Source organism: Trachemys scripta, chromosome 7, assembly GCF_013100865.1.
Source record: "Trachemys scripta elegans isolate TJP31775 chromosome 7, CAS_Tse_1.0, whole genome shotgun sequence".
Classification (NCBI taxonomy): Eukaryota; Metazoa; Chordata; order Testudines; family Emydidae; genus Trachemys; species Trachemys scripta.
Window position 1 is genome coordinate 29,325,616 of NC_048304.1, and position 25,325 is coordinate 29,350,940.

The 25,325-nt window shown below is 57.0% G+C and overlaps 1 protein-coding gene across 2 annotated transcripts; it reads right to left on the reverse strand.

Moving 5' to 3' along the window:
* Positions 1–2,974: 2,974 nt before the first annotated feature.
* On the reverse strand, positions 2,975–17,950 carry SF3B2 (splicing factor 3b subunit 2). 2 transcript variants are annotated; one of them, XM_034777069.1, is made up of 21 exons: positions 17,836–17,950; positions 17,362–17,408; positions 15,504–15,581; positions 14,834–15,085; positions 12,933–13,059; positions 12,642–12,742; positions 12,258–12,363; positions 11,377–11,465; positions 10,303–10,506; positions 9,350–9,487; positions 8,928–9,008; positions 8,156–8,383; positions 7,627–7,776; positions 7,210–7,299; positions 6,754–6,861; positions 5,947–6,054; positions 5,276–5,418; positions 5,011–5,112; positions 4,444–4,543; positions 3,500–3,685; positions 2,975–3,225 (listed from the first exon to the last, which is right to left on the reverse strand). In XM_034777069.1, exons 1-21 carry the CDS (start codon positions 17,948–17,950, stop codon positions 3,154–3,156), a joined length of 2,625 nt encoding a protein of 874 aa, XP_034632960.1. In that variant the 3' UTR covers positions 2,975–3,153. The 2 variants fall into 2 exon arrangements, with proteins under 2 accessions (XP_034632960.1, XP_034632961.1); XM_034777070.1 differs by having other exon boundaries at positions 3,154–3,225; positions 11,377–11,462.
* Between the last annotated feature and the right edge of the window lie 7,375 nt (positions 17,951–25,325).

The following is a 25,325-nucleotide window of genomic DNA, read 5'->3' on the forward strand; positions in this document are numbered from 1 at the left end:
CCCTCCCCACTGACCCAGCCCCCAATCCTCCCTCCCACTAACCCCGTCCATCCCCCTCTAATCCTCTCTGCCCCCCTACCTCACTGCCTCCCCCCTTTCCCACCCTACCACTAACCCCCGCCTCAGCCTCCTCCCCACTAACCCATCCCCTAACCCTCCCCCCACTAACTCCCTCTGCCCACTCCCAGCCCCTCTAATCTTCTTCCAGTCCACCCCATTGCTTCCCACCCTACCACTAACCCAGCCCCCAACTCTACCCTCCCCTAACCCCCCTGCCTACCCCCTCTAATCCTCTTGCCCACCCACCCCACTGGCTTCCCCCCCTTCCACTAACCCCCTCAGCCCCCATCCCACTAACCCTCTCTGCCCCCTCCCTCTAATCCTCTCCCTTCCTTCTCATCCTCCCCCGAACCTGGAACCCTGACTAACCCGGCCCCTAGTCCATCTCCCACATTAACACCCTCTGCCTCCCACCTGCTAACCCAGCCCCTGTCCCTCTTTCCACACTCCCCACTAACCCTCTCTGCCCACCCCACCACAGTGCCCTGGCTGCCCCCCACTAATCCTATCCACACACCCCCACTAACCCCCTCTGCCCCCCCCCCCCTCCTCCCCCCCCCCCCCCCCCCCGCCCCACCCAAACCTCCAGCTAGGTAGAGCCCCTGGTCAAGCACATATTTCTCTGCCCTAGTCCCATCCTGCCCCTTACTGGCACCCTCCACTGCCCCACTTATGCCTGTGCAGGGGGCTGGGCCCATGCTGGCTTAGGGAGAGCCCTCCCCAGCTTGGGAGTCACTCAGGCCAGCTCTAAGCCCCCTCTGTGCCAGCAAGGGAATGGTGGTGGGGAGGCAGGGCAGGAAAGCAGCCCAAATGAGGGTGCTGGCTCACTTCTTTTCTCCCACTGCCATAGGTGCTGAAACTAGGGGTACTGCTGCACCCTCTGGTTTGAGGTGGTTTCCATTATATACAGGGTTTAGTTTGGTTCAGTGGCTCTCCAGCACCCCCCCCCCCCCCATACAAATTGTTCCAGCAGCCCTGTCCACTGCCACGCAGCAGCTTGGGCTCCAGGCGCTAGCCCCAGCCCAAGAGCTTCCCACAGCAACTGCAGGACTGGAGACTGAAAAGGGAGCAGCCTCTGGAATAGAGTGGGGGTAGGAGTCCAGAGGTCTAGCCCCAGCTCTTCCAGCTGTTCCCCCATTTGCAGGGGCAGAACAGAGGGCATGAGAGAAGGGTCATAGGAACCCAGTCTGAGCCCTTGCTGTGCAGCCAGCGTGCTGCACAGGTCCCAGCTAGCACCAAAGGGCAGCGCTAGGTCAAAGTGTTTACTTGGCCTCAGCTTTCCCTTCTCCAGCTGGGGGGGGGGAAGAGGGGGGTCATGTAAATGACATGGCTAGCAGAGCTCTGGCCTGCAGCCACCTTGTGCTAGGCAAGCACCAAGGCTGTGCTATGCACCTGCTTTCCCCAGGGGGCAAGCCCTAGGCTACAGCTGGCAAGGTTGGTTACTGCAAAGGGGTGGGGGGGGGCTCTCCCCAGGGAAAGAATGCCCCCAGCTCCTTCAATGCCATACATTGCCGAGTGCCAGCCCAGCACTACACAGCAAGACCTATCCACCCCTCCTTGCTCTGTTCTCAACCCCAGTGAGGCAGCTACAAGTAGTCCCCTCTCTCAGACACACAGCAAAGACCTGCATGCTTGCTGGGGATTTGGGGGAGGAGGGGCAGCACCCTTTTCCTTGAGCAGCTTTAGAGACACTCCCAGCTGCTGAGCAAGGCAGCTCCTAAACTCCCCACCTGCTCCCCCGCACACTGTCAAGGTGATGGGACAGTAGGAAGCCCACTTCCCCTGCCATCCCTCCCTGTGCCCAAAAGCTCCTGTCTAAGCAGAACCTCACCCCTGTGCGAGCGCTGCGCCCACTGCTCTGCATTGGGGTGAGTGTGCCAGGGTCACAGGCACTGCCATGTGACACTGCTGCAGCTGCTGGGACCAGCAGGAAGCAAAGCGCAGGCATCAGGGCAGAAAGGAGCTGGAGTTTGGATCCCACCTACCCAGCCCCTACAGAGGAGAAGGCCTGGGGTGGGGGATGCCAGCTGGAGGGGCTCTGGTTCAGCACACCCTGGGGTGAAACAAGAACCAGGTTTCGCAGATCACCTGTGCTGAGGCCAAGGAAAAGTTTCCCCTCTCAAACAGCCACAGGCAACACTGCCCCAAGCTCCAGGACAGCTGGTTCCTGCTAAGGTGGCCAGCTGGGCCATGAGCCTGCAGCTATGGCACAAAGGCTACAGCCTGATGTTTCTAGCTCGTTGCTTGTCTAGCAGGACTCCTGGGTTCTATCCCCCGCCTGGCCCATGGTCACACAGAGCAACGGCCAGTCACTGCCTGCTGCACGGGGATGACTGGCAAGCACTTTTGAGATGGCTGGGCAGCAGTGCTGCTTCATATGCAGCTGCCCCTTGAACCCTCTGCCCAGGACCAGCACTTCCCAAAGCAGCCAGGGCTGCCCTGAGACACTATGGGAGGGGCTGCAGCCCTGGGGTGAGGTCAGTGACCCAGCTCACAGCAGTTTTACTACAACAGAGGGTGGCCTGCCAGGGGAGATTATGCCGCAAAGCACAGCCCTACAAGGCAACTACCCCTTTGCTCCCACTGGCTTTTTACAATAGACCTGGAGATCTCACCTGCCTGGCAGAGCCGCACACAGAGCCAGCAGAGAACTGGAAGCAGAGTGCACAGAGATCACTGTACTCCAAGGCCTGGCACCCAGGCAACAGGAAGCTCTACGTCCAAGTCTCCACAGTGTGGCTTATTGCAGGAGGAGCAAGATTCCCAGGAGCCCACCCTGCATGGCCCCCTTATCTCAACTTGCCCCACAGCATTTGGCCAAAGAGGGGACAGTGCAGTTGTTGATGGAGATACTGAGACAGCAAAGGGAGGAGGCAGTGCTCGCCTCCTAGAGACAAGATCCAAGGGGCCAAACTGAGAGAGAACCCAGGCAGGGGTATCGCCCCAGAACCCAGGATTTTATTTACAAAAAAACACAAAACAGTTGGAGGGAGCTGAGCAGCAGGGGGCACCAGCGAGCGTGGCTCTCCCCACAGCACAGGGACAGGAACAAGTGGGTTAAAAACAGAAGGGATGCAAACTAAGGGGATGGGGCTAGAACTTGAACTCTTTGTACTTCTTGCCGCCCCCACGCGTGTCCTGGGGCTGTGCTTTCCGCTTCTTCTGCTGCAGGGGCGGGGGGGGGGGGGAGAGAGAGAAAGAAAAAGTTCAGCCAGCAAGGGAAACATAACCTGCTCCCTGACCCAGTCTGTCCCCCAACCCTGAGGCTGGACAGGAGCTTTGGCACCCCCTAGAGGGGACAGGCTCTGTATCCCATTCACTGACCCCGGCCAATCAATCCCCCTACCCTGTGGGGCCAGATAGGAGCTGGCACCCCACAGAGGGTTCAGCCCCATGTCCCACCCCAAGCCCCTTCCCCCAGCCCTGCCCCCACCCATACCTTCTGCTTAGCTGCATGCTCAGCCACCATGTCACTGAAGTCCTCCTTCTCCACCTGGGCCTGCTGCTCCCGCACGTGCTCTTCGTACTTCTGGGTCATGGCCATCGGATCAAGCTCCAACTCCTCAGGAGCCAGCGCCACCTCCACTCCCTGTATCTCTGGCACCGGCCCCTTCCGGCTCATCACCTGCAGGTGAAGAGAAGGATGAGACGCCAGCACTATGCATGGGAGGGGGGAGTCCTTGCCCCTAGGGAACAGCCAGGGGCCACGCTAGCCCGGTTTATCTTATTGGGGGGACAATCTCCCCTAGGTGGAGCATTTAGAGTTCTCGCCTCAACTGCCAGGGTTCCCACAGAAACACCCAGACCCTGCTTGGCTCCCAGCCACCATGAGACCCTGTGAGCAGTGAGTCCCACAAGCCAACTGCAGTGGGGAAGGCCAGGGCCTTGCACTTGAACTGGGCTTGGGTGGTCTCACTGAACTACAGTTCTAGCCTGGCCTTTCAGCTGCCAAGGGCCACCTTTTGCCCTCCATGCTGCTCAACCCCTTTCCATAGCCCATCCAGCTGAAGTCCTGCCCCCATCCCAGCACCATGGCTTTCCAGCTCTCTCTGCTCTAATGCTACCCACTCCTCAAGCCCCACTACCCTCAGTACCTGACTCCCCTGCCCAGCTGGCCCTCTCCCTGCTCCAGATCACTAGTGAACACAGGCCAGTGCTCATGCCAAGGACAAGCAGCCCCACCCCACCGCCACTTCCCGGTGCCAACAATGGGCAGGGCCACCCCACAGTCCCTCCCATGCAGGGAAGTCTTGTCACCACAATTGCTCCAGGGGCCCAGAGAGTATAGGTGGGTTCTGGCAGTACAGGCCCCCATCCCGCCAAGCCGTTGGTCGCTGGTTCAGGTCCCAGAGCTCACCTGGCTGGCTGGCCTAAGTCACTCACCGTGGACATGTCATAGATGTGTGTGGAACCCATCATAGCCCCCCCAACCGTGGCTGTTCGCTTCTCTGGCAGCACCGTGAAGAGCTGGGGCGTCTCACTGCTGTGGGCAAGGGTGGGTAGAGACAGGATCAGCACAACAGGCCATGAGTGCTAGGGGGACAGAGCTGCAGCTACCTCTGGGGTGGGCTGTTTGGTAGCCAGACAACAGATTGGGATAAGAAGTGGAGAAGAGTGTCTGGCCCTAGTGAAACAGCAGGAGGGATTTGGGAAGCAGAATAGAAACAGCAAGGCTGAGACTGGGCCACGAGAGCAGGACTAAGATCCCCAACTGGGAAGGTAAATGACAGAGCCCTCCAAAATAACAGCATCACCAGCATCACCACCACTGGCTCATGGCAGTGGACCTCTTACCGGGCCCCACCCCACTCCCTGCAGTACAGCACATGGGGGCATTAGGGCCAACACAGAGTGTGCACACTACGATGCCCCCTGGGGTTCCATGGGATTCTCGAGTCCTGCTCCCCAAGGGGAGCAGAGTGGCACAAGCAAGGCAGAGGCCTCACTTACCCATCCATGGCCTCCTCTATCTTCTTCTTCCTCAGCTCAATGAGCTCAGGAGTCTCCATGCCAGCAGGGACGGAGGAGAAGCCGCCTGGCGTGATCAGGCCACTGGGGAGGAAGGGCAAATGGTTAGAGACAACACCTGGGCCACATGGCCTGGCTGGAACGGAGGAGCCTCACATGGCCATCACTGACCATGCCCCCACCCGCCACAACCCCACGTCAGCCCCAGCGCCACCATAGCCCATGCCAGGGCAGTCCCCACCCCGACCTGTCAGCCGGGGTGATGAAGCCAGTCTCATCTGGCTTCTCCTCATCGCTCTCCTCCTCCTCTTCCTCCTCTGAGGATTCCTCATCTGATGGCTCCAGCTCTCCCCAGGGTGTCCGGTCGATTTCCTCCTCTTCTGCCTTGGTCTGAAATGAGGGGAGATGGGTTGGACGGAGGAAGATGTGAGGACGAGGGGCCTCTCCCCACTGGAGGGCGCTGTTCCAATTCAGCGGAGAGACAGGCTGGCTCAGAGGAGTAGGGAAATGGGCTTTCCTCCTCTAGGGGGCACCATTCCAGCACAAGTAGGAACAGGGGGTTAAGTCTCCAGTGTTCAGGGATCCAATCTTTTCCCCAGCACCAGCCTTGCTGCCCCCCGGCTCTGCCTCAGCTCATCAGCCCCACAGAGGAGCAGTTCCAGGGGTCCTACTGATACCCAGCAGGGAGGTAATGGGTCAGTGCAGGTTGTGTATTTGTCTTGGTTCCCGCCACCCTGGAAGAGCCCCGGCCTGGTTGGCAGTACCAAAGAGGGAGAATGCCGGCCAGTGGGTGGCCCCTAGCTCATCTCATTATGCCTAGAAAGCTACAGGAGTGGCATGTGACCCCAATCCCCCAAGGCAATGGCTATCCCCACCCCCACCCAGTCTCTCCAAGGCTGTGATCACTTGACTACCTACCTGGAACTCAGAAGCATTGGTCCCAAAGACGTCTCCATACAGGGGCTTCCCGGTCTCATCAACGGGAGGTTTCCCCCAGCCCCCGGCATGGTACCCGAACGAACAGCCCTGGGACAAGAGGAAAGAGTTATTCAGGCTCCAGAGGACAGTGGAGTCCAGTTGATTACAGCAGGAGGTAACTGGAAGCCAGGACTCCTGGGCTCTCATTCTGGCCCAGCCACTGACTCTGGCTAAGTCACCTCCCATCTGTGGGCCTTAGCCTTCCAGCTGGGAAGCTGGGCTGGTGCGCCTCTCACCCCTTGTGACTGTGATGGTTTCTAGGCAGAAGGGGTAGATTTCACTCTGGGATGGTTAATACAGGTCTCTGGATGGTGCAAGTGGGGCAGGAGGAAGAAGAGCGGAGTGGGGAACACAGGAACAAGAAGCGTGAAGTGTCGGATGAAAGCGATCTATGGGGGGGCTCGGGAGTGGCAAGTGGAAAAGAGGCCATTGCTCCAACTTGGTCTTTGCTAGGAAAATGGGAGTCTCAGGGATAGAGTCACTCTGTACTGGCAGACTGAGCTTGTGGGAGAGCCCAGTGCCTCAGCTGCACTAGCACTGCCCCAAGTTAAGAGTCCCCTTTTCCCCCTAATGAAAAAGGGCCAAATGGGGAGGGGCTTCTTGGAATAAGACCACTCCAACAGCACCCCGGCACCAGTGGCAGTGCCATAGAGAGCCCTGCCATTCAAGAGCCCTGAAGACACCCAAAGAGCACATGCTGGGGCAAGGGATCATTCCCCAGTGCCCTGCAGGACAGACAGCACTCACCTCTGGGATGGGTGAATTGAGGCCCGGGATCTTCAGGTTAGGGTAGGAGGGAGGTGGGCCATAGCGCTGCATGGCGATCAGCCATGGGGGTGGCACTTTGTGGGCATTCTGGAACCAGTAGAGACATGGTGTTAGCCAATAGGACAGACTTGCTTGCCCAGCCCTGGCTAACCAGCCCCCAGGACTATCAGCAGAAGGGAGGGACTGAAAACCTCATCTCTCACTCACAGGCACCCCTCAGTCCCAACCTACAGCCCCCTGCTATCTACCTTCCCACCACCATAGCTCTGCCAGTGCCCTGCAATCCCACCTAGAGCTGCTCTGCTGTTCTAGCCCTGAAGTGCCCAGCCATGCAGTGGCCATGACTAGCTGCCTCCCAAAGGCTGGCTGTAGGGTCAGCAGGTGAGGGTCACACCAGCTACCCTTGTCTGACAGGCAGCTTCCAAGAGCACTTACCGGGCCAACGGGCATCCCCAAGGCAATGCGCAGCTCGTCTGACAGGTCCCCTGGCTTCTTTTCTTTCAGCCGCGTCTCAAACTCCTTGCCCTGGTGGAGAGGAGAGCCTTGGGGTCAGAGGAATCGTGAGGGGGTGCCCCAATGCTAGTGGGCTCTGGCAGCACCCCACATGGGCTGATCACAGCCTAGCACCCAGCTGGGGAGAGGCTCCCAGCAACCAGAAACCCAGGGTCAGAGAGAGCCAGGCCAGGATAGGTTTTCCTTCCCAGCCCACAATCCTCATCTGTCTGTCAGAGATGGAGACTGCCCTCCTGAGTCACAGCCTGGGGCACGCCCTGGGCCCAGACCCCAGCCGGAGCCACTGCCCCATCTGAGGGGTTCCCATAGGGACAGGGCTTCCCCGGGCCCCACACCCACCTCGTAGTAGAGGTCTCCATGGATGGTGAGCTTGGGCTTGGTCTGCCACTTGAAGAAAGCGTCGTGCAGCTTCTGGTAGTCAATATCGATCTTACCCATCTTGGGGCGAACCTTCTCCCGCATCTTTGACTTCATGGTCTTCTGCTCCTCCTAGGGGGGTGGGAGAAAGGAGACTGTGAGCATGACTCAACCACGCCATGGGCCCCCTCCAGCTGCAGGGACAGACAGTGCCACCAAACAGCCTCCTGCCACCCCCGGCAGGGCCCAGGATGTAAACCCCTCTCCAGGAGGCAGACCTGACCTACCAACAGGGGGGAGGGAGTGAGGGGCAGGTGGCACAGAAATATGGCAATGGATAACAGGACCAAGTCTTGTAGTCATCCCAGGGAGGGAATATAGCACCAGTCCCTTCAAGTCACCACACAGCAACCCAGATCAAAGGAGTTGAGAGTAGGGACTGTTTATACAGGGATCCCTCAACTGGCACCAAGATGCAGCTACCTCTGGAGTGTGGTGCATGTGTGGGTACCTTTTCCTGTAGCGCCTCTCGCATCTCCTGGATGCCCGTGCGCTTGATGAAGTCAGGCAGCTCGAAAGGCGGCTTCTCAATGCCCCGCTTGCCCTGCAAGTACTTGCGCTTGAAGCACCAGTGCCGGGGCACTGGCACGGAGTTGCGGGTGGCCTTGAGATGAACCAGCAGCTTGGGGTCCTGGGCTGTCACATCATGCATCTCCACCACATCCGGGCGTGCCACAAGCTGGGGACAGGACAGCACAGGCTTAACCCTCCAGTGCCAGAGTTTGCCGCCCTCCCATTATCTCTACCCCAGGCCAACAGCTTAACCTTTAGAGCACCAGAACCTTCTCTCTTCCCTCCCCCCATTCCCAGCCACTGCATCCGATTCCCCCTGCTCCATCAGCCGCATCCCAGCCAGACAGCAGAGGCTGAAGGGTCCCAACGGGACCCAAAGCAAGTTCATCCTGGGAGACCCCTTGGTGGTACCGTGTCCCCTGCGAGAAAGCACAGCCCAACACCCAGCTGGGTCAGTTTCACTCTTGCTGCCTAAATAGTGCCAACCCCACTTGCCAAGCTGGGCCATGAGCCCAGAGGGCACCAACCCCACTGCAGAGTCCCCTGTGCCCTGAACCAGGGGCTGAGAGGGGAGGGGCCGTTCAGTCCCATCCCTCCCTACAGCATCCTGAACAAGGCCAGCTCTGTTCCCCAGGGGGTGCCCCTTCAGAGAAGCTGTGACACAGACACCCACATGGCACTGGGGGTGACTGACTGACCAACCATCTCACCTGTTTGAGCTCTGCCACCGTGAAACGATTCATGCGTCTCAGCTTCTTCTTGGACAGTTTTGGGGCCTCAGGTTTCTTCTCCTAGACCCAAGAAAGAAACACAATAGGCTCATCCAGCCCGAGTCCCCCACACCACTTCCACCAGATCAGAACAATGGACCCAGTAGCCCCCCCAAACATGCTAATACTGGCCAGTGCAAGATGCAGATGAAGGATCTCCCACTCCCAATAAAGCACCTCCCTGCAGCACTGGCCCAGCTTTGTAGCCTTGAGGCCACGGCACCAACTGGGGTCACTGCAGATCCAAACCTAACTGATCCCTAGCAATACCTGCCCCTGCCCCCAAGTCTCTCCTGAGCTCTGGGACATTGTGGTGGCAGGGAGTTCCACTGGCTAGCTGCCTGGCCCCGCCCCCAGCCCACCTGTTCATCATCGGAACTGTCATCGTCGCTGCCCTTCCGGTCCTCCTCGAAGCCCTTCTTCTTGGGTGCGGCTGCGTTCTCTGGCTTGTCTGCCTTGTCGGGCTCCTTCTCTTTATCTTTCTTTACATCATCCGTCAGCTGTGGGGGTAAGGGAGGGTGAGAGGGCTGGAGACTCCATCCCCAGGGAGGAGACACTGACTGGAGGGGGATTTAAGCAGGAGTGCATGAGCCTGAGCAATTGTCCCCCAAGGAGCAGCTGGGAGCCCCACAGTGGGGTAAGGCACAAGACTTGGGGGATAGCGTGAAGGATGTTCCTTTCCCATCTCCGCAGAGGAGCTAGCAGAACCCCTAAGAGAACAAATGGGGGATACAGGCCACGTGGGGGTGCTCCTGCCCTGGGGAATGAAGATCTGCAAGCCAGGCCCTTACATAAGAGGAGGGACTTCTGAACTATGGAGGGGAAGTTCCCCCTCCTCTCACCACCACCTAGGGGTCAGCCAAGGCTCCCAACTCAGGAGCAGGCATGAGAACCCAGCTTGTGCCCCTCCCAGGCTGCAGGGAACATGATGCTGGAGGGCAGACACTGATCTGTAGCCTGATGAGGCAGGAAGCACTGCCCCCAGAGCCATGGCGGATGGAGCTTGCAGCTACTTCCCCTGCCCAATTGCAAACAGGTCACCACAGGATTTGCGGCTCAGTGCAGCCCGTGAGTCTCCCCATGCCCCACTCAAGAGAAGGGTCTCAAAGAGCTAGGGATAGTACTCCGGAGTCCTGACTTCCAGCCCCACTGCCCTAACCACTAGATTCCACTGCCCTCCCAGGAGTCCTGGCACCCTTCTATGCTCTAACCACTAGACCCCACTCCTCGGCCAGATGCCAGCACTTTAACCACTAGAGGCTCCTTTACCTGTGTAGCGCCAAAACCCCAGGGCTGCACCCTGAGCCTGGCTCACCTTGAAAGCATCAAAGATCCTCTTGAAGAAGATGAAGTTGGGGTCATAGATCTCCGGCTCCTCAGTGACATACTCAATCTCCACCACTGATTCAGTGTCTTTGGGCTCAGTACGTTGAGACTCCTTCTCCCCTTTGCCCTCTGTGCCCTGTGCTGCCACACGTGCCTTCTTCTTCTTCTTCCGGTTACGGCGCTTACGGTTCCTCTGCCGAGAGAAGTGTGTTAATAACTATAGGTCCCGCCCCTGGTGCTCAGATGCGGCCACCTCTGGGGTAGAGCGGGGGGGAGGGGCTGTTAATACAGGGAACCCTCCCCAGCGCTGAGATGCAGTCACACTCCATCCTGTAAGTGGCAGCTCTTCACCTGCACATGACAGCGCTGCACCATATATGGCAGACATGAAGAATTCTGGAGGAATTTATGGTGACAGCATGAAATGATCCTGACAGTCATCTTGCAGGATGCTGGGCTCGGCACAGCAGCTCATGAGACTTGCCACACATGGCCAGGGCCTCAGCTTAATGTGGCAGTTCCCAGCTGCTGTGAAGTGTTTCCAAGCTAGAGCCCCCTGAATGCAAAGGGAAAGATCTCCCACCTCCTTTCAGCCCTAGCATCCCTGTTGCAGGGAGGTTCTTGTGAGTGTCACATGCCACTCAGTCAATTTCACTCCCCCATCCCGCCCCACACTGGCAACCAGGGAAGATTCAAACGCCTTAATTGGAAACATGGTTCATAGGAATATTACATTCCAGGCCAATGTTTTCAGCCTCAACATCAAGGCCTGTGCTCAGCTGATGTGGTCACTTTAAATCTACCTGTCGCTAGCCAGGCTGAGGTTAGACTAGGGGGAAGTGCCCATCTCAGCATCTCACAGAGCTCTCTGCTCCTGAAGATAGACAAGCCTCATTCAACAGAAGGGAAAACCGAAGCAGAGAGAGATGAAGGGGTTGACCAGACCTTACACAGCAAGCCAACGACAGACTGGGAATAGAACCCAGGAGTCCTAGCACCCAGCTTCCCCCCTCTAAGCCACTTGACAAGCTGGGGACTAATGTGTGGCACGCAGCCTGCTCACCTCTTTCTTTGACAGAGCCATGTCCTCCTCGGTCTCTGAAGCAGAGATACTGATCAAGGTCTTCAAATCAGTCTCCATATCGTCATCTACTGAAATACAGGGAAATCAGCAAGGGGGGGGGGCGAGGTCAGTGTCAGACGCACTGCAGCAAGCTCTGGGGGAAGAGAAGGAGGGGACAGCCCTGCCAACCCCTCAGAACTGCCTGCTGGGCGCAGGAGTGACCAACCACATTACAAGAGAGGCCAATTCTCCTGTGCTCCCCATAGACACATGTCAACCAGCCCCCATTTGTCCCAGTGCACGAGTTGGCTTAGTGGGGGTTGCAGCATATAGAAAGAACACAACCCAGGCGGGTTAGTTGCCTCTGCTTTGTGGGGAGCATTACCAAGGGACAGGAGATGGGTGCCAGCAAATCCTGTCTTCTGGGGTACGGACACTGCAGAGAGAGGTTAACTGGGGTGTGCCTGGAAGGAACGATTCCCCCGGCCTTCAAACAGCACCCACCTCTTGGGCAAGTCCCAACTGCAGTCACCAATGCCAGGGCACAACCAAAAAGCAGGGCAGGGGAAGCAAGAGGATTTAGAATGATGGGACACAGATCACTGGCATGCAATTCCCAGCTCTAACCTCTAGGCCCTACTCCCGCACAAGCCAGAAGTAGAATCCAGGAGTCCTGACTCCCAGTCGCCCACCAGCTCTAACACACTAGACTCTCCTCCCCACTCAGAGCTGGGGGTAGAACCCACGTGTGCATCCTGATCCTGCAGAGCTCCTGCCCTTGCTCCCTACAGCACCTCCTGCTAGGAAGAGGCCAGGGCTCCGCCTGCAGCCTGAGCTCCTGCCCCAAACCACACAGGAACAGAATGGAAGGAGCCTGTTACCTGTGGTGCCAGGCACGGTTATGAGCTCCTCCTGCCGGATCTCCTTGAGTTGCAGGATCTTCTCCAGGGCCTGAGGGATCTTGGGGCCAATGGTGGAATCATCTGTCTACAAACAGAGGCGACCACTAAGCAAGGGGATGCACCACAACAGAACCCACAGGCTGGCTTGGACAGGAATAACCCAGGAGTCCTGGCTCCTAGCACCCCAACCAGACCCCATTCCCCTCCCAGAGCCAGGTACAGAACCCACCGGGTATGTGGGGGGGGGGGGGGGAGGGAGGAGGAGAGAGAGATAGGAATTCTCCTCTCTACCTCCAACACGTCTCAGAAAGCTGCCCCACCTGCAACAGGCCACCCTCCAGCCACCACCTTCTGCATCCTTACCTCTCGGCCTTCTTCCCCAGGAGGTGGCGGTGGCCCTCGCGGCCTTGGGCCAGGGGGACCAATAGGAACTCCAGGCAGCGGCGGTCCCACAGGAGCACTACCTAGATGGGCAGGAGAGACACACACAAAGGGGTGAGTCCCCATAAGGAATGGATCTAAAGTAACCAGCTCCCTGTTGCTTCCTGACACCCTACTTCCAAAGCAGAGGCAGCAGCCAGGGACTGGATCAGAGCCAGAGCCTGCTACAGGCGAAAGATCGCAGATTCCATAGACCAGTTGGGGAAATCTCACCTCGTGGCACCATTGGGGGCCTTGGTCCTATAGGTCGGACAGGCCCCACATCCAGAGGGGGTCTGGGCACAGGGGGGGCCAGCTTGGCCATCTCTTTCTGTCGCTCCTGTTCCAGTAAGACTGCAGCCTGAGAGAAGGAGAACATATGGAGGGGTCACTGATGGATGGGAGCTGAAAATCAGCAGCCCTGCTCCCCACCCAGCCTTCCCCACAGGATGTCTGTGGCAGGATGGGGTGGGAGAGGCAACACCCCTGCCATGCATGAGTGTTGGATGCTTGCTCCATAATCATGGAGAGGGATGCCAGGAAACATGAGGCCATGAGCCCTCTGGTGGTGGAGATATCAGGTCAGATAGGGCCACTGGTGACAGAGGGGGCAGATTCTGGAATCGAAGGGCCCACTGGAGCTGGAGATTTGTGGGGAGAGAGCAGATTTGTGGCTGGGGGGTGGTGCTGGATAGGGCCACTGGCACTGAAGGTTATTGGGGGAGACTGTAGGCCAGGGGTGGGCAAACTTTTTGGCCCAAGGGCCACATCGGGGTTGCGCAACTGTATGGAGGGCCAGGTAGGAAAGGCTGTGCCTCCCCAAACAGCCTGGCCCCCACCCCCCATCTGCCCTCTCCCACTTCCCACCTCAACTGCCTCCCTCAGAACCCCCCACCCATCCAACCCCCCGCCCCCTGACTGCCCTCCCAACCCTTATCCACACCCCCGCCAGACCCCCCCAGGACTCCGGCTCCCAACCCTCCCTGTTTACCATCCCCTGACCGCCCTCACAGAACCTCCGCCCCATCCAACCACCCACTCCTCCCTGACCGCCCCCCAGGACCTCCGCTCCCTTACCAGCAGCAGGAGCTCGCAGCCGCGACACCCAACCAGAGCCAGCTAAGCTCCCCACACTGCCCAGCGGGAGCGATGGGCCAGAGTGCGGCCCGCACGGCTGAGAGAGGGGGGACAGCAGGGGAAGAGCCGGGGACTAGGCTCCCCGGCCGGGAGCTCAGGGGCCAGGCAGGTGGCAAGTGGCACCCATCCCCTGCCTGCTCAGGGCTTTGGGAAGGGTCAGCAATCTGGGAATGGGTCAGCAGGGGTGTGCGGAACTTGGCGGGGGGGGGCAGACAGGGAGCTGAATGGATCGCAACATCTGTTCTCTGCCAGGACTGCAATTGGGTCCAATTCAGTTCAATATCAGAGAGGAGAGAGCGGTGTCTCTTCTGCAACTTGAGGGGGGAAGGAACCAGATCAGGCTCCTTCAGGCCCAGATGCAACATACAGACCCCACTGCTCTGCTACCTGGTCGGTTTCTCCCACGTGTCTTTCCCTATCCCCTGGCTATGGGCAGACAGAACAGATTGCACAAGCTAGAATTTAAAGGTGAACTTTCCCTCACCCAGCATTGAGGAACAGCTGCCTCCGAAGTGGGGCATGGGGCTATACAGGGATCCTTCCTCTAGTGCTGAGATGTGGCCACCTCTGGGGAGGGGCACAAAGGCTGCTCAGCATTAGCACTTCACAGTGGTTTAGGCCAGGATGTGAAGAAGCTGATACACAACTCAAATTGCATTTGGGAAGGGGGAATTGGAGGAGACCAAATGGCCAGGACCCCAGGATTAAAAAGCCCAGACTCTAGGCAAACAAAGTGGTTGAATCTTCATTGTATGTCATCTGGCAGATACCCTGCAGCACAGGGCTAACCACACTGGGGCATTTGGGTCAGCACTCACTGCCAGGGGAGAGGGCCCCTACAGATCCCTGCAGCATAGCACCGCCTCACACCACACCGGGGTCAGCACTGACAGACAGGGAAGAGCACGAAGGCTGAGCCCCTACAGCACAGCACCCCTTAGTGCCACCCTGGGGCCAGCATTGAGGGAGAGCACCTCTGCCTGCAGCACAGCCCTTACCTGCTTCGCCCTCTCTTCTTGCTGCATTAGCATGGCTGCCTGCTGCTGCGCCAGCTTCAGACGATCCTCCTCTGACAGGGCCGAGGGGTCCACACTCTGCATGCGGAGGGGGGGCCCCATGCCTGGGGGCGGCGGAGGGGGCCCCACGCCCATGGGGAAGTTGAGGCTGATTCCAGGGGGAGGAGGAGGGGGTGGCGGGGGCTGCATGGGTGGCATCCCCATGGGGGGAGGGGGCAAGGGGATCCCAGGGAGCTGTGAGTGAGAGAAAAGATGAGGAGGTCAGGACCAACACAGAGTGTGCAGGATCACAAAGCAATTCATAGGTTATTTATACCAAGAGCCATTGCCCAGCACGGAGCTGCTGGGCCCCACCGCAGAGGCAGCAGTAACAGCCCAAGAGCTGCAAAGCAACGCTGAGCACGCTCAGCATAGGAAGAGGAGGTGACTCCTGGATCTCAGACCCAGTTGGAGGGACTTAGGAAGGTAGAACAGCACTGCTCTTCACGGTGCTGGGGTTAGCAATAGCTCCTGGCAGGAAGTACCAATGGATGGCAGTCACCCTGAGAAGCTGGACAGCCTCCTCCCAACATAGGAGAGCTACAGCGGGGCAGGCAGCCCCTAGGGAAGCCCCTGTGACCTAGCCAGGCCTCCCAACCCCGCCCTCACTTACCTGTCCAGGTATCGGGGGTGGGGTGGGCTTGTCACCATCATCTCCCCTAAGAGACGGCCTGCTCAGCACGATGCCAGTCTGCGGAGAGAGGACACAGTAAATGCGGCTGCAAAGCAGGTGAAAGCCTATCCACAGCGGAGCCTCTCTCTGAGACTCCACTGGCTTGCGCTGGGTCAGGAGAGGAACTCCAGGCTCTGGGGGGGCCAATTTACTACCACGGCAAGGAAGGACAGTAGTGTAGAGCTCTCCAAGCAAGATAGAACCTGGGGGTGCTGCACATACACCCCCACAACACAATACCAGAGTCTCGATAGCCAAGACAGAAAGCATGATGGGGATATCAATGCCCACTAGGGCATGTGGCTCAGAGATGGGGATAGAAGTAAGGCCACCCCCGGCAGCCCACACACTAGCTTCCCCCCCAGGCTGCACTATAATTGCCCTAATTACTATGAACACCAGCAGAGATACTGGGGTGGAGAGGTGAGGCCTGAGCAGAGCACTTGCCATTAACCCTCTGTTGTTGGGCAGGCGGGTGGGTGGGCTAGTCAGACCCTGCTGTATGTTGGGACAGGAAGGAATACAGGAGCCCAGATGAAACCTTAATGACCCTCACTAGGACAGAGCTCCCTACTGACATCCGAACAGCACTGGCTAGGTCACTGGTGCTCCCACCTCCCGGCCAACATAGCCGTAGCACCCACATGTTCCAGTCTTAAGATAAAGATCACAAGTTTCCTTCCACAGGTCACTAGCACCCAAGATGGTTCAATCAGAGGATGGTCACAACCCAGCTTACTGTTCACTCTGAGTGGTACCTCTCGGGCCCCATTAACATAGTATCCGAGTGCCTCCCAGTTATTAATTTGTTTATCCTTACAGGTCCGGCAGCACTATTATCCCCATTATACAGATGCCAAACTGAGACCTAAAGAGGCTGGGTGACTCACCCAAGGTCTCCCAGGGGAATCTGTGGCAGAGCAGGGACTAGAACCCAGGTCTCCTGAATCCCAGCTAGTGCACTAACCACTACACCAGCCTTCATCTTCTAACGCTGTTCATTTACTCTAACACCAGTGAATCCAGGCTGGTAGCCTCCTGGTTCCTAGTCACTGTCACTAGTCACAAGGCTGTTGAGTGTGGTTACTGCTCACACTGTGTAGCTGGCATGGTGTGCATGTGGCTATGGGGGCAGTAAAGGTGGGAGCCCCCTACTGCATGCTCTATCATGCATGCTGGGGGTGTGACACTACAGTACATGCCAGGCAATAAGGTTTCCCACTGCAGATTGCCAGCCCCAGGTTTGGGCCTCTGTATGGATCCCTTTCATATAGAGAAGTTGGGATGTGGGTGGCAGGCAGGGGCAAAAGTAACTTAAGGGACTTACCAGTACTCAGGGCAGTCGGCAGCAATTTAAATGGCCTGGGGCTCCCGGCCAGCACCACCGCGCCCACAGCGGCGCCCGGCGCCCTGGGCCCTTTAAATCACCACCAGACCCCTGGGGTAGCGGCAGCAACTTAAAGGGCCCAGGACTCCAGCCACGCGGTAGCAGTAGCAGCAGCCAGGAGCCCCAGGCCCCTTAAATCACTGCCAGGGCCCCAGGCCCTTTTAAATTGCCAGGCCCCGGGGAAGCTGTCCCTTTTGGGCCCTTCATCAGCGGCCCTGCAGGTATGGTCAGCTGTCTACCGGCTCTTACCGGTATGCAGTAGTGGACTGTACCAGCTTACTTTCACCTCTGCTGTCAGGGGTCAAGCTAGGGCCCTGGGGAGGCGGTTTCTGATGGCAGAGCAAGTCCCTTGCCTCATGTGAGTAGTGCGTGTTTGGTGGTTTGTGTGCACGGGGAGAGGGTATTCCTCACCTGCAGCGTGTATGTCTGGAGCCTCTCCACCAGCTCCTCACGGCTACCTGGAAAACACAGATGAAGGGTCAGAGCCCACAGGCCAAAACCGACCCTGAGCCACCACCAGCTGCCTTTCCCCACCCAGGGGCTCCCCACCCCTAGCAGCCCAGAAGGCTCCTGTCCGCCCCCAAACCTACCCCACATCTCTGGGCTGTCTGGGAAACGCAGCTCGGGGCCCGCGGGCCGGGACAGAGCCTGCCCCCCGATACGGCCCCAAGCACGCCCACCCCCGTGGGGCTTCCCACCGCCCACGGGCCCCAGACACCCCCTGGCGGGCAACACCCCAGCAGCTCCCACCCCCTCTCCTAGGTGGGGTCCCCTTCCTCCAGCGGGGCTCACCAGCCCCTCACCCCACATGGGCCCCGGAAGGCCCTGACGGGAGCCGCCCCCCAGCCAGTTCCCTCCCCCAAACTCCCCACGTCCGGGCTCCACCTTGCACCGGGGCTCCGATCTCGGCCAACTTCGCTTGCAGCTCGGCGGGCGCCCAGGCGCCGTAGGCCGGCAACGGCAGCTCCCCCTTCGGCGGCTCGGGGTGCTCGGTGGCCATCTTCCCGCCCGGTCCGACCCTGAACAGCCGCCGTAGGCGCCGCCTCTACGTCACCACGCAGGCACGCGGCGGGCGGCTCACAACTAAACAGAAAAAGTGCTACTTTCGGGTAATGTATGCCACGGCTGCGCATCCAGCGTGATGACATTAACACGCACAACCAATGAGGGAGAAAGGTTCCTCCCGCGCTGCCTTCTGGGTGTTGTAGTCCTGAGAGCGTCCCCAGTAGGACAACGTCAGCGCGCATGTAATGAAGCGACCAGTAAGGAAACCAGTTACCGTGCTTTCCACTGGGAGTTGTAGTTCTGAGGCGTGTAGGAGTTGACCCCCCCCAAGTAGCTTTGCATTCTGGGAATTGTAGTTCTGAAGGGTTGGAGAGCCCAGCGTGTGGGTCCAGCGTAAGGAAGAATCCTGTGTATCAAGAGATGTAACATCCAGTGGGTGTGAAAACTGCTAGATCTAAATTAGGGTTACCATATTTTGAGTGTCCAAAAAGAGGACACTCCACGGGGGCCCCGGCCCTGCCCCAACTCCACCCCCTCCCCTGCTTCCCGCGAACATTTGATTCGCGGGAAGCCTGAAGCAGGCAGCAGGTAAGCTTGGGGGGGGGAGGCGCGGCCCAGTCTGGCCCCCACAACCGAGCGGCTCCCTCCGGCCCCGGCCCCTCCAGCCTGGCTTGGCTTGGTCCCTGGGGAGCCGGCCCTGGGCCAGCCCCCGGCCGAGCACCCCCGGCCCAGCACCGCCGGCCCGGCCCCTGGCCCAGCACCGCCCCCCCGCACATCCGGGCCCGGCCCCCGGCCCAGCACCCCCGGCCCCGCATGTCCCTATTTTCCCTGACATGTTCGGCTTTTTGGGATTTCCCCCTGGACGGGGATTTGAGGCCCAAAAAGCCGGACATGTCCCGGAAAAGCCGGACATATGGTAACCCTATCTAAATACCGCTAGTGTAATAAGGTTTAAGGTTTAGCTTGTGCCCTTATCTTTTATTTTCTTTGGTAATTACCTCTGACCGCTTACGCCTACCACTTATAATCACTTAGAATCCATCTTTCTGTGGTTAATAAACCTGTTTTATATTTTATCTAAACCAGTGTGTTTTGGTTGAAGTGCGTGGGAAATCTCAGCTCAGTGAACAAAGGCAAGTGTGCATCCTCTCCAAATTGAGGGCAGGGCAGACTGAGTAATAAACTTATAGATTCATAGATGCATAGATTCTAGGACTGGAAGGGACCTCGAGAGGTCATCGAGTCCAGTCCCCTGCTCTCATGGCAGGACCAAATACTTTCTAGACCATCCCGGATAGACATTTATCTAACCTTATCTACTCTTAAATATCTCCAGAGATGGAGATTCCACAACCTCCCTAGGCAGTTTATTCCAATGTTTAACCACCCTGACAGTTAGGAACTTTTTCCTAATGTCCAACCTAAATCTCCCTTGCTGCAGTTTAAGCCCATTGCTTCTTGTTCTATCCTTAGAGGCTAAGGTGAACAAGTTTTCTCCTTCCTCCTTATGACACCCTTTTAGATACCTGAAAACTGCTATCATGTTCCCTCTCAGACCTCTCTTTTCCAAACTAAACAAACCCAATTCTTTCAAAGGAGCAAAGAGTCCTGTGGCACCTTATAGACTAATAGACGTATTGGAGCATGAGCTTTCGTGGGTGAATACCCACTTCTTCGGATGCATGTAGTGATTCTTTCAATCACTGATCCAATTTTTTCAGCCTTCCTTCATAGGTCATGTTCTCAAGACCTTTAATCATTCTTGTTGCTCTTCTCTAGACCCTCTCCAGTTTCTCCATATCTTTCTTGAAATGCGGTGCCCAGAACTAGACACAATACTCCAGTTGAGGCCTAACCAGTGCAGAGTAGAGCAGAAGAATGACTTCTTGCTCACAACACACCTGTTAATGCATTCCAGAATGATGTTTGCTTTTTTTGCAACAGCATCACACTGTTGACTCATAGTTAGCTTGTGGTCCACTATAACCCCTAGATCCCTTTCTGCTGTACTCCTTCCTAGACAGGCTCTTCCCATTCTCTTCCCAACTTACACTGCTCAGGCTTCTGACCAGGGCAAGAGGGTACAGTTCTGGGGTGCAAGGGTGGGGAGCTGAGGGCAATTGGCAGGAGCCTCTCTGTTGTTGGTTCACAAGTGCCTGGGAGAAGCATTTAATGTAACTCAGTTGGATGTGTCCCTGCCTGTGGATGTCTGTGTAAAAGCAGTACCTGCCAGAGGTTTGCAGCTTGCCAACAGCATCACAGTGTAAGAGGGAGCCCAGGTTGGTGAGACAGAGGGCTTACTAGTCCCACAGTTCAGGTTGCATCCCGGGAACTCCGACACACCTACACATCGGTGGAGCACCTCCACCAGACAAGGAAGTGACCAAGGAAGAGCAAGGAGGACATGTTTCAAGGGTTGCTCCAATCCTCAGAGGCTGAAAAACAAGAACGCAGGGCATGGAGAGAGACTTTAAAAGAAAATTATGAAATAGACAGGCAGGACAGAAAGGAGAGCCAGGAGCGAATTTTAATGGGCCAGGAGTGGATGATAAAAGTGATGGAGGAGCAAACAGAGATGTTAAAATCCCTAATCATGTTGCAGGCAGAATTCATGTGTGCTCGGCAGCTCCTGCAGCCAATACAGAACTGTTTTCCATGCCCTTCCTAAATTCCTCCCACACATCCCTTGTAACTTCCTGACTCATCTCAGTACCCCTTCATTCTACCCCTTTGGAAAGTTTCCAGAATGATAGCTGGACTTACACACAGCTATAAGAGCCTACACTGCCCTTCATTGCTCTCTCCCTTCTCACCAAGCCTTTTGTGTGTGTTGTTAATTGGTATTTAATAAAAACATACTCTCTGAAAGATAGCCAATCTCTATTTGTCTGCTACACATGGTGGTTGCTGCTGGAATTAATACACAGTAGCAATTTAATCATTTGCTGAGAACAAATCACGGTCAGGAACAATCAACATTTTCATGCATGGCGGCAAGTTAACAAAGTATGGCAGAGTGCTGTATAGAAAGACATGTTTCTGGATGCTTACTGGAGCTCATTGTCAAAATGGTGTCTCAAAGCCTCCCTGATTTGAATAGCTCTCCCTTGTGCCCCCCAATAGCCCTGGTATCTGGCTGCTCAAAATCAGCTGCCAGGTGAACTGCCTCTGTGTTCCACCCTGGGGGAAACTTTTAACCTTAGCCTCACAAATATTATGGAGCACGCAACAGGCTGCTGTGACCATGGGAATATTTTCCTCATTTAGCTCTAACTTGCCATAAAGGCAGCGCCAGCATGCTTTTAATCTGCCAAAGGCACATTTTATGGTCATTCTGCACTTGCTCAGCACATTGTTGAAGCGCTCCTTGCTGCTGTCCAGGTTTCCTGTGTAAGGCTTCATGAGCCGTGGGAGTAAGGGGTATACTGGATCTCCCAGGATCAACATCCCCCATTGGAATCTTTTGATCTGGAAAGAAGGTCCCTACTTGCAGCTTTCTGTACAGTCCAGTGTTCCTGAAGATGCATGCATCCTGTACCTTCCCAGACCACCCCGCATTGATGTCAATGAAATGGCCACAGTGATCCACAAGTGCCTGAAATACCGTACAGAAGTATCCCGTTCTATTGATGTACTCCATCGCAAAATGATCTGGGGCCAAAACCGGGATATGCATATCATCTATCACCCCGCCGCAGTTAGGGAATCCCATTGCCCCAAAGCCATCCACTATTTCTCTCACATTGCCTAGAGTCACAGTCCTCTATAGCAGGATGTGATTAATGGCCCTGCACACTTGCGTTAAATCAGCCCCAACACTGGACTTCCCAACTCCAAACTCTTTCACGACTGACCAGTAGCAGTCTGGAGTTGCCAGGTTCCATGCAGTGATTGCCATATGCGTCTCCACTGAGAAGGCAGCTCTCATTTTGGTGTCCTTGCGCCGCAGTGCTGGGGCGAGCTCTTCACACAGTTTCAGGAAGGTGGCTTTGCACATCTGAAAGTTCTGCAGCCACTGGTCATCCCAGACCTGCAGAACAATGCCATCCCACCACTCAGTGCTTGTTTCCTGAGCCCAAAAGTGATGGTCCACCATGTGCAACTGCTCTGTGAATGCCAAAATAATCCGGTGTTGTTTCTTTCCATAGCACACAGCAGGTCAGGCACCTCTGTTTCCTGTTCAGATTGGGAGCTCATGATATACTGCATGACCATCCACCATGTGTTCATAACAGTGACCACAACAGTAGAGAACAGTTCAGGATCCATCCATTCAGGCAGAGATGGTTGGCGCACAGTAAACAGGTGCCCCTGAGAAATGCCACGAAGCACAATCGAAAGCCCATGGAATGATGGGATGGAAAAAACTGGAACTTTGAGCATGCACCCATGATTAAGGCTACGTTTTAGTCATGGGTATTTTTAGTAAAAGTCATGGACAGGTCACGGGCAGTAAACAAAAATTCATGGCCCATCACCTGTCCATGACTTTTACCATATATCGCTGACTAAAACTTGGAGGTAGTGGTTCCAGGGAGCAGCCTGGGGGGTGCTGCGGGTGCTGGAGGGGTGGTCCTGGGAGGTGCCGGGGGTGCTGGAGGGGGACCCCGGGGACACTGCGGGTACAGGCAGGGGCATGGCCTGGGGGGTGCCATGGGTGCTCGGTGGGGCACAGCCTAGGGGGGGCACTGCGGGTGCTCGGGGGGGCGCAGACTGGGGGCGCCACAAGTGCTGGGGGGGGGGGAGGGCGGGCTGGGGGGGCTGGGGCAGGTTCCCTACCCGGCTCCTGGGAAGCTCCGACCTCCAGCTCCTAGATCCACATGCTGGCTCCGCTCCGCCTCAAGGCCCAGTTCTGCAGCTCCCGTTGGCTGGGAACCGCAGCCAGTGGGAGCTGCGGGGGCAGTGCCTGCAGGCAGAGGCAGCACGCATTGCTGGGAGCTGAAGAATGGAGGTCCTGTCACCCTTCCGGGGAGCCTGCCCTAGGTAAGGACTGCCAGCACCCCAACCCCTAGCCCTGAGCCCCCCCCAACTCCTGCTGCTGGGGGGGCAGCAGGGGGACCCCAAGACTGCCCCAGCAGCAGCCAGTGTAACTAACCCAGGGGCTGCCCAAGCTGCTCAGGTGGCTCCCGGGCCAGCCACGTGGGCCACTGCAGAAGTCACAAAGGTCACAGAAAGCCACGGAATCTGTGACTTTCCGAGACAAACACAAAGCCTTACCCATGATGCACTGCGATCCATTCTGCCTTTCCACAACTCCTAGCTGCAGAAGGTGGTGAGTAGCATGGTGGGATAGCTACCCACAGTGCACTGCTCTCTCTGTTGATGCTAGAACATCAACCGTGGACACGCTCCTCTGCCGACAGAAGGAGTGTTGAGTGAATATGCAGAGCATGTATTTATACTGGGTTTTCATCGTCAGCATAACTTGCATCAACAAAACTCTGTAGTGTAGACAAGGCCTAAAAATCATGGACTGAACAGAGACACTGGATTTATGGCTGATAAAAACAATCTGTCACCCACTAACCCCCCTTTTTGTCCTATGACTGCAGAGGTGTTAACAGGCCCTCTACCTTGAATGGTCCCTTAGAATACGTGCTAACTAATTATGCTAAACAATCTGTTCTACTACCTTTCCCGGACCTGAAGAAGACCTCTATGTGCCTCAAGAGCATCTCTCTCTCTCCAACAGAAGTCGGTCCAATAAAAGATATTACCTCTCCCATCTGGTGTCTCCAACTTCTGTACACAAATGGAGCAGGTTTTTCTCCTGCAGTCTCAAAGCCCCCACCAGAGGGCAGTACATGCACAGCATTGTCATGTCCCATGGCAGTGAGCCTTTTGTCTCTGTCCCGGCAGGTGACATTAGCCTGTGCCTTGCAAGGGGCACTGACTAAAAGGTGAGTGGGGTCTAGCAGGTACAGCTGGGAGTCAGGACTCCTGGCTTCTATCCCTAGCACTGGGAGGGGAGTGGTGTCTAGTGGTTAGGCATGGGGGGGGGGGGCTGGGAGTCAGGACCCCTGGGTTGTTCCCTGGTGTGGATCTGTGCCGGTCTCTCTGACAGTGACATGGGAATGTCATGCATACTCCCTGTGGGATGCTGCAGTGTGGGAGGGAGTGTTCTGGTGCCCCCCTGTCCCTCTGGAGGGATAGACCCAGACCTCACAGTGACCCTCAATGGCGGGCTCCCTAACGCCGGGGGTGGCCCCTCCCCTCATATCATTTGACGTCTCCCTCTGGAACTTGGTGGCTGCATCAAGGAGGGGGAGAGGGGTGGTGTCCATACCCCATCCTGCCAGGCATGGGCAGGATGCAAGGGCAATTGTGTGGCCATTAATCACCATGGATCCTAGCCCAGTGGGCAGAGAAACCCCTTTGTGTGGGTCCCCTCACTCTCTTGTTAGAGGGGACAGAGGGGCACAGGCCTAGGAGGGGACAGACCCTGCCAGCCCACCCCAACCCCAGCCATGGGGAAGGAGACCCTGTAAACATTTAACCCTGTAATCACTCCCCCATGGGTCAGCAGCTTCCAGCTCAGAGTCAAGCCCTCCCCCACTTCAACCCATTGGGGGTGTATGGAGACCCCCACATCTGAGTCCATCTGCCTGTGTCTGCTTCTTCCTGTCTGTTCTTACACATGCCCACTGTCCACAGCTCAGCCCACTGCCCTAAAGCTCTCAGCCAGAGGGGTCCCTCTATAGACAGCCCCTGCACACCACCCCAGAGGCAGCTGCATCTCAGCACTGAGCAAGGAGTCCCAGTATAAACAGCCCTCCCCCCCCCCGCATGCCCCATCCGAGAAATGTCTGCATCTCAGTGCCAGGAGAGGGGTTACACTATAAGTAGTCCCCACACCCCATCCCAGAGGTGCCTGCATTTCAGCACTGGGAGAGGGGTTGCTGTATAAACAGCCCCCCTGTCATCCCAGCCTTGGCCTCCCCTATCCCAGCTTTGCTGGTGCCCCTCAGTCTCAACCAGCAGCCTCCTGCTATCCCAGCCATGGGCGCTCTGTCCCCCCCCCCCACCACTGCTCCTCATTCACTGTAACTCAATATTGGACCCAAAGCCACAGGAACCTTTCAAGTCTAGCAGGGTCATGGTACAGGTGCAATCACTCATTCACTCCAAAAGTGCCAGATCAGCAGCTCCCAGCCCCCCTGCTGTAACCCACTAGACCCCCCCATGCCCCTCCCAGAGCTGGGAACAGAACCCAGGAGTCCTGGCTTCCAGCCCCCGAGCTGTAACCCACTAGACCCCTCCCAAACCTGGGAATAGAACATGACCTTGAAATGTTCTTTGAGATCTCAATTATGTGGTGAGTGGAGCCATGGGGGCAGGGGACGGCAGGGCAGTCTTGGGGCATCAGGGGA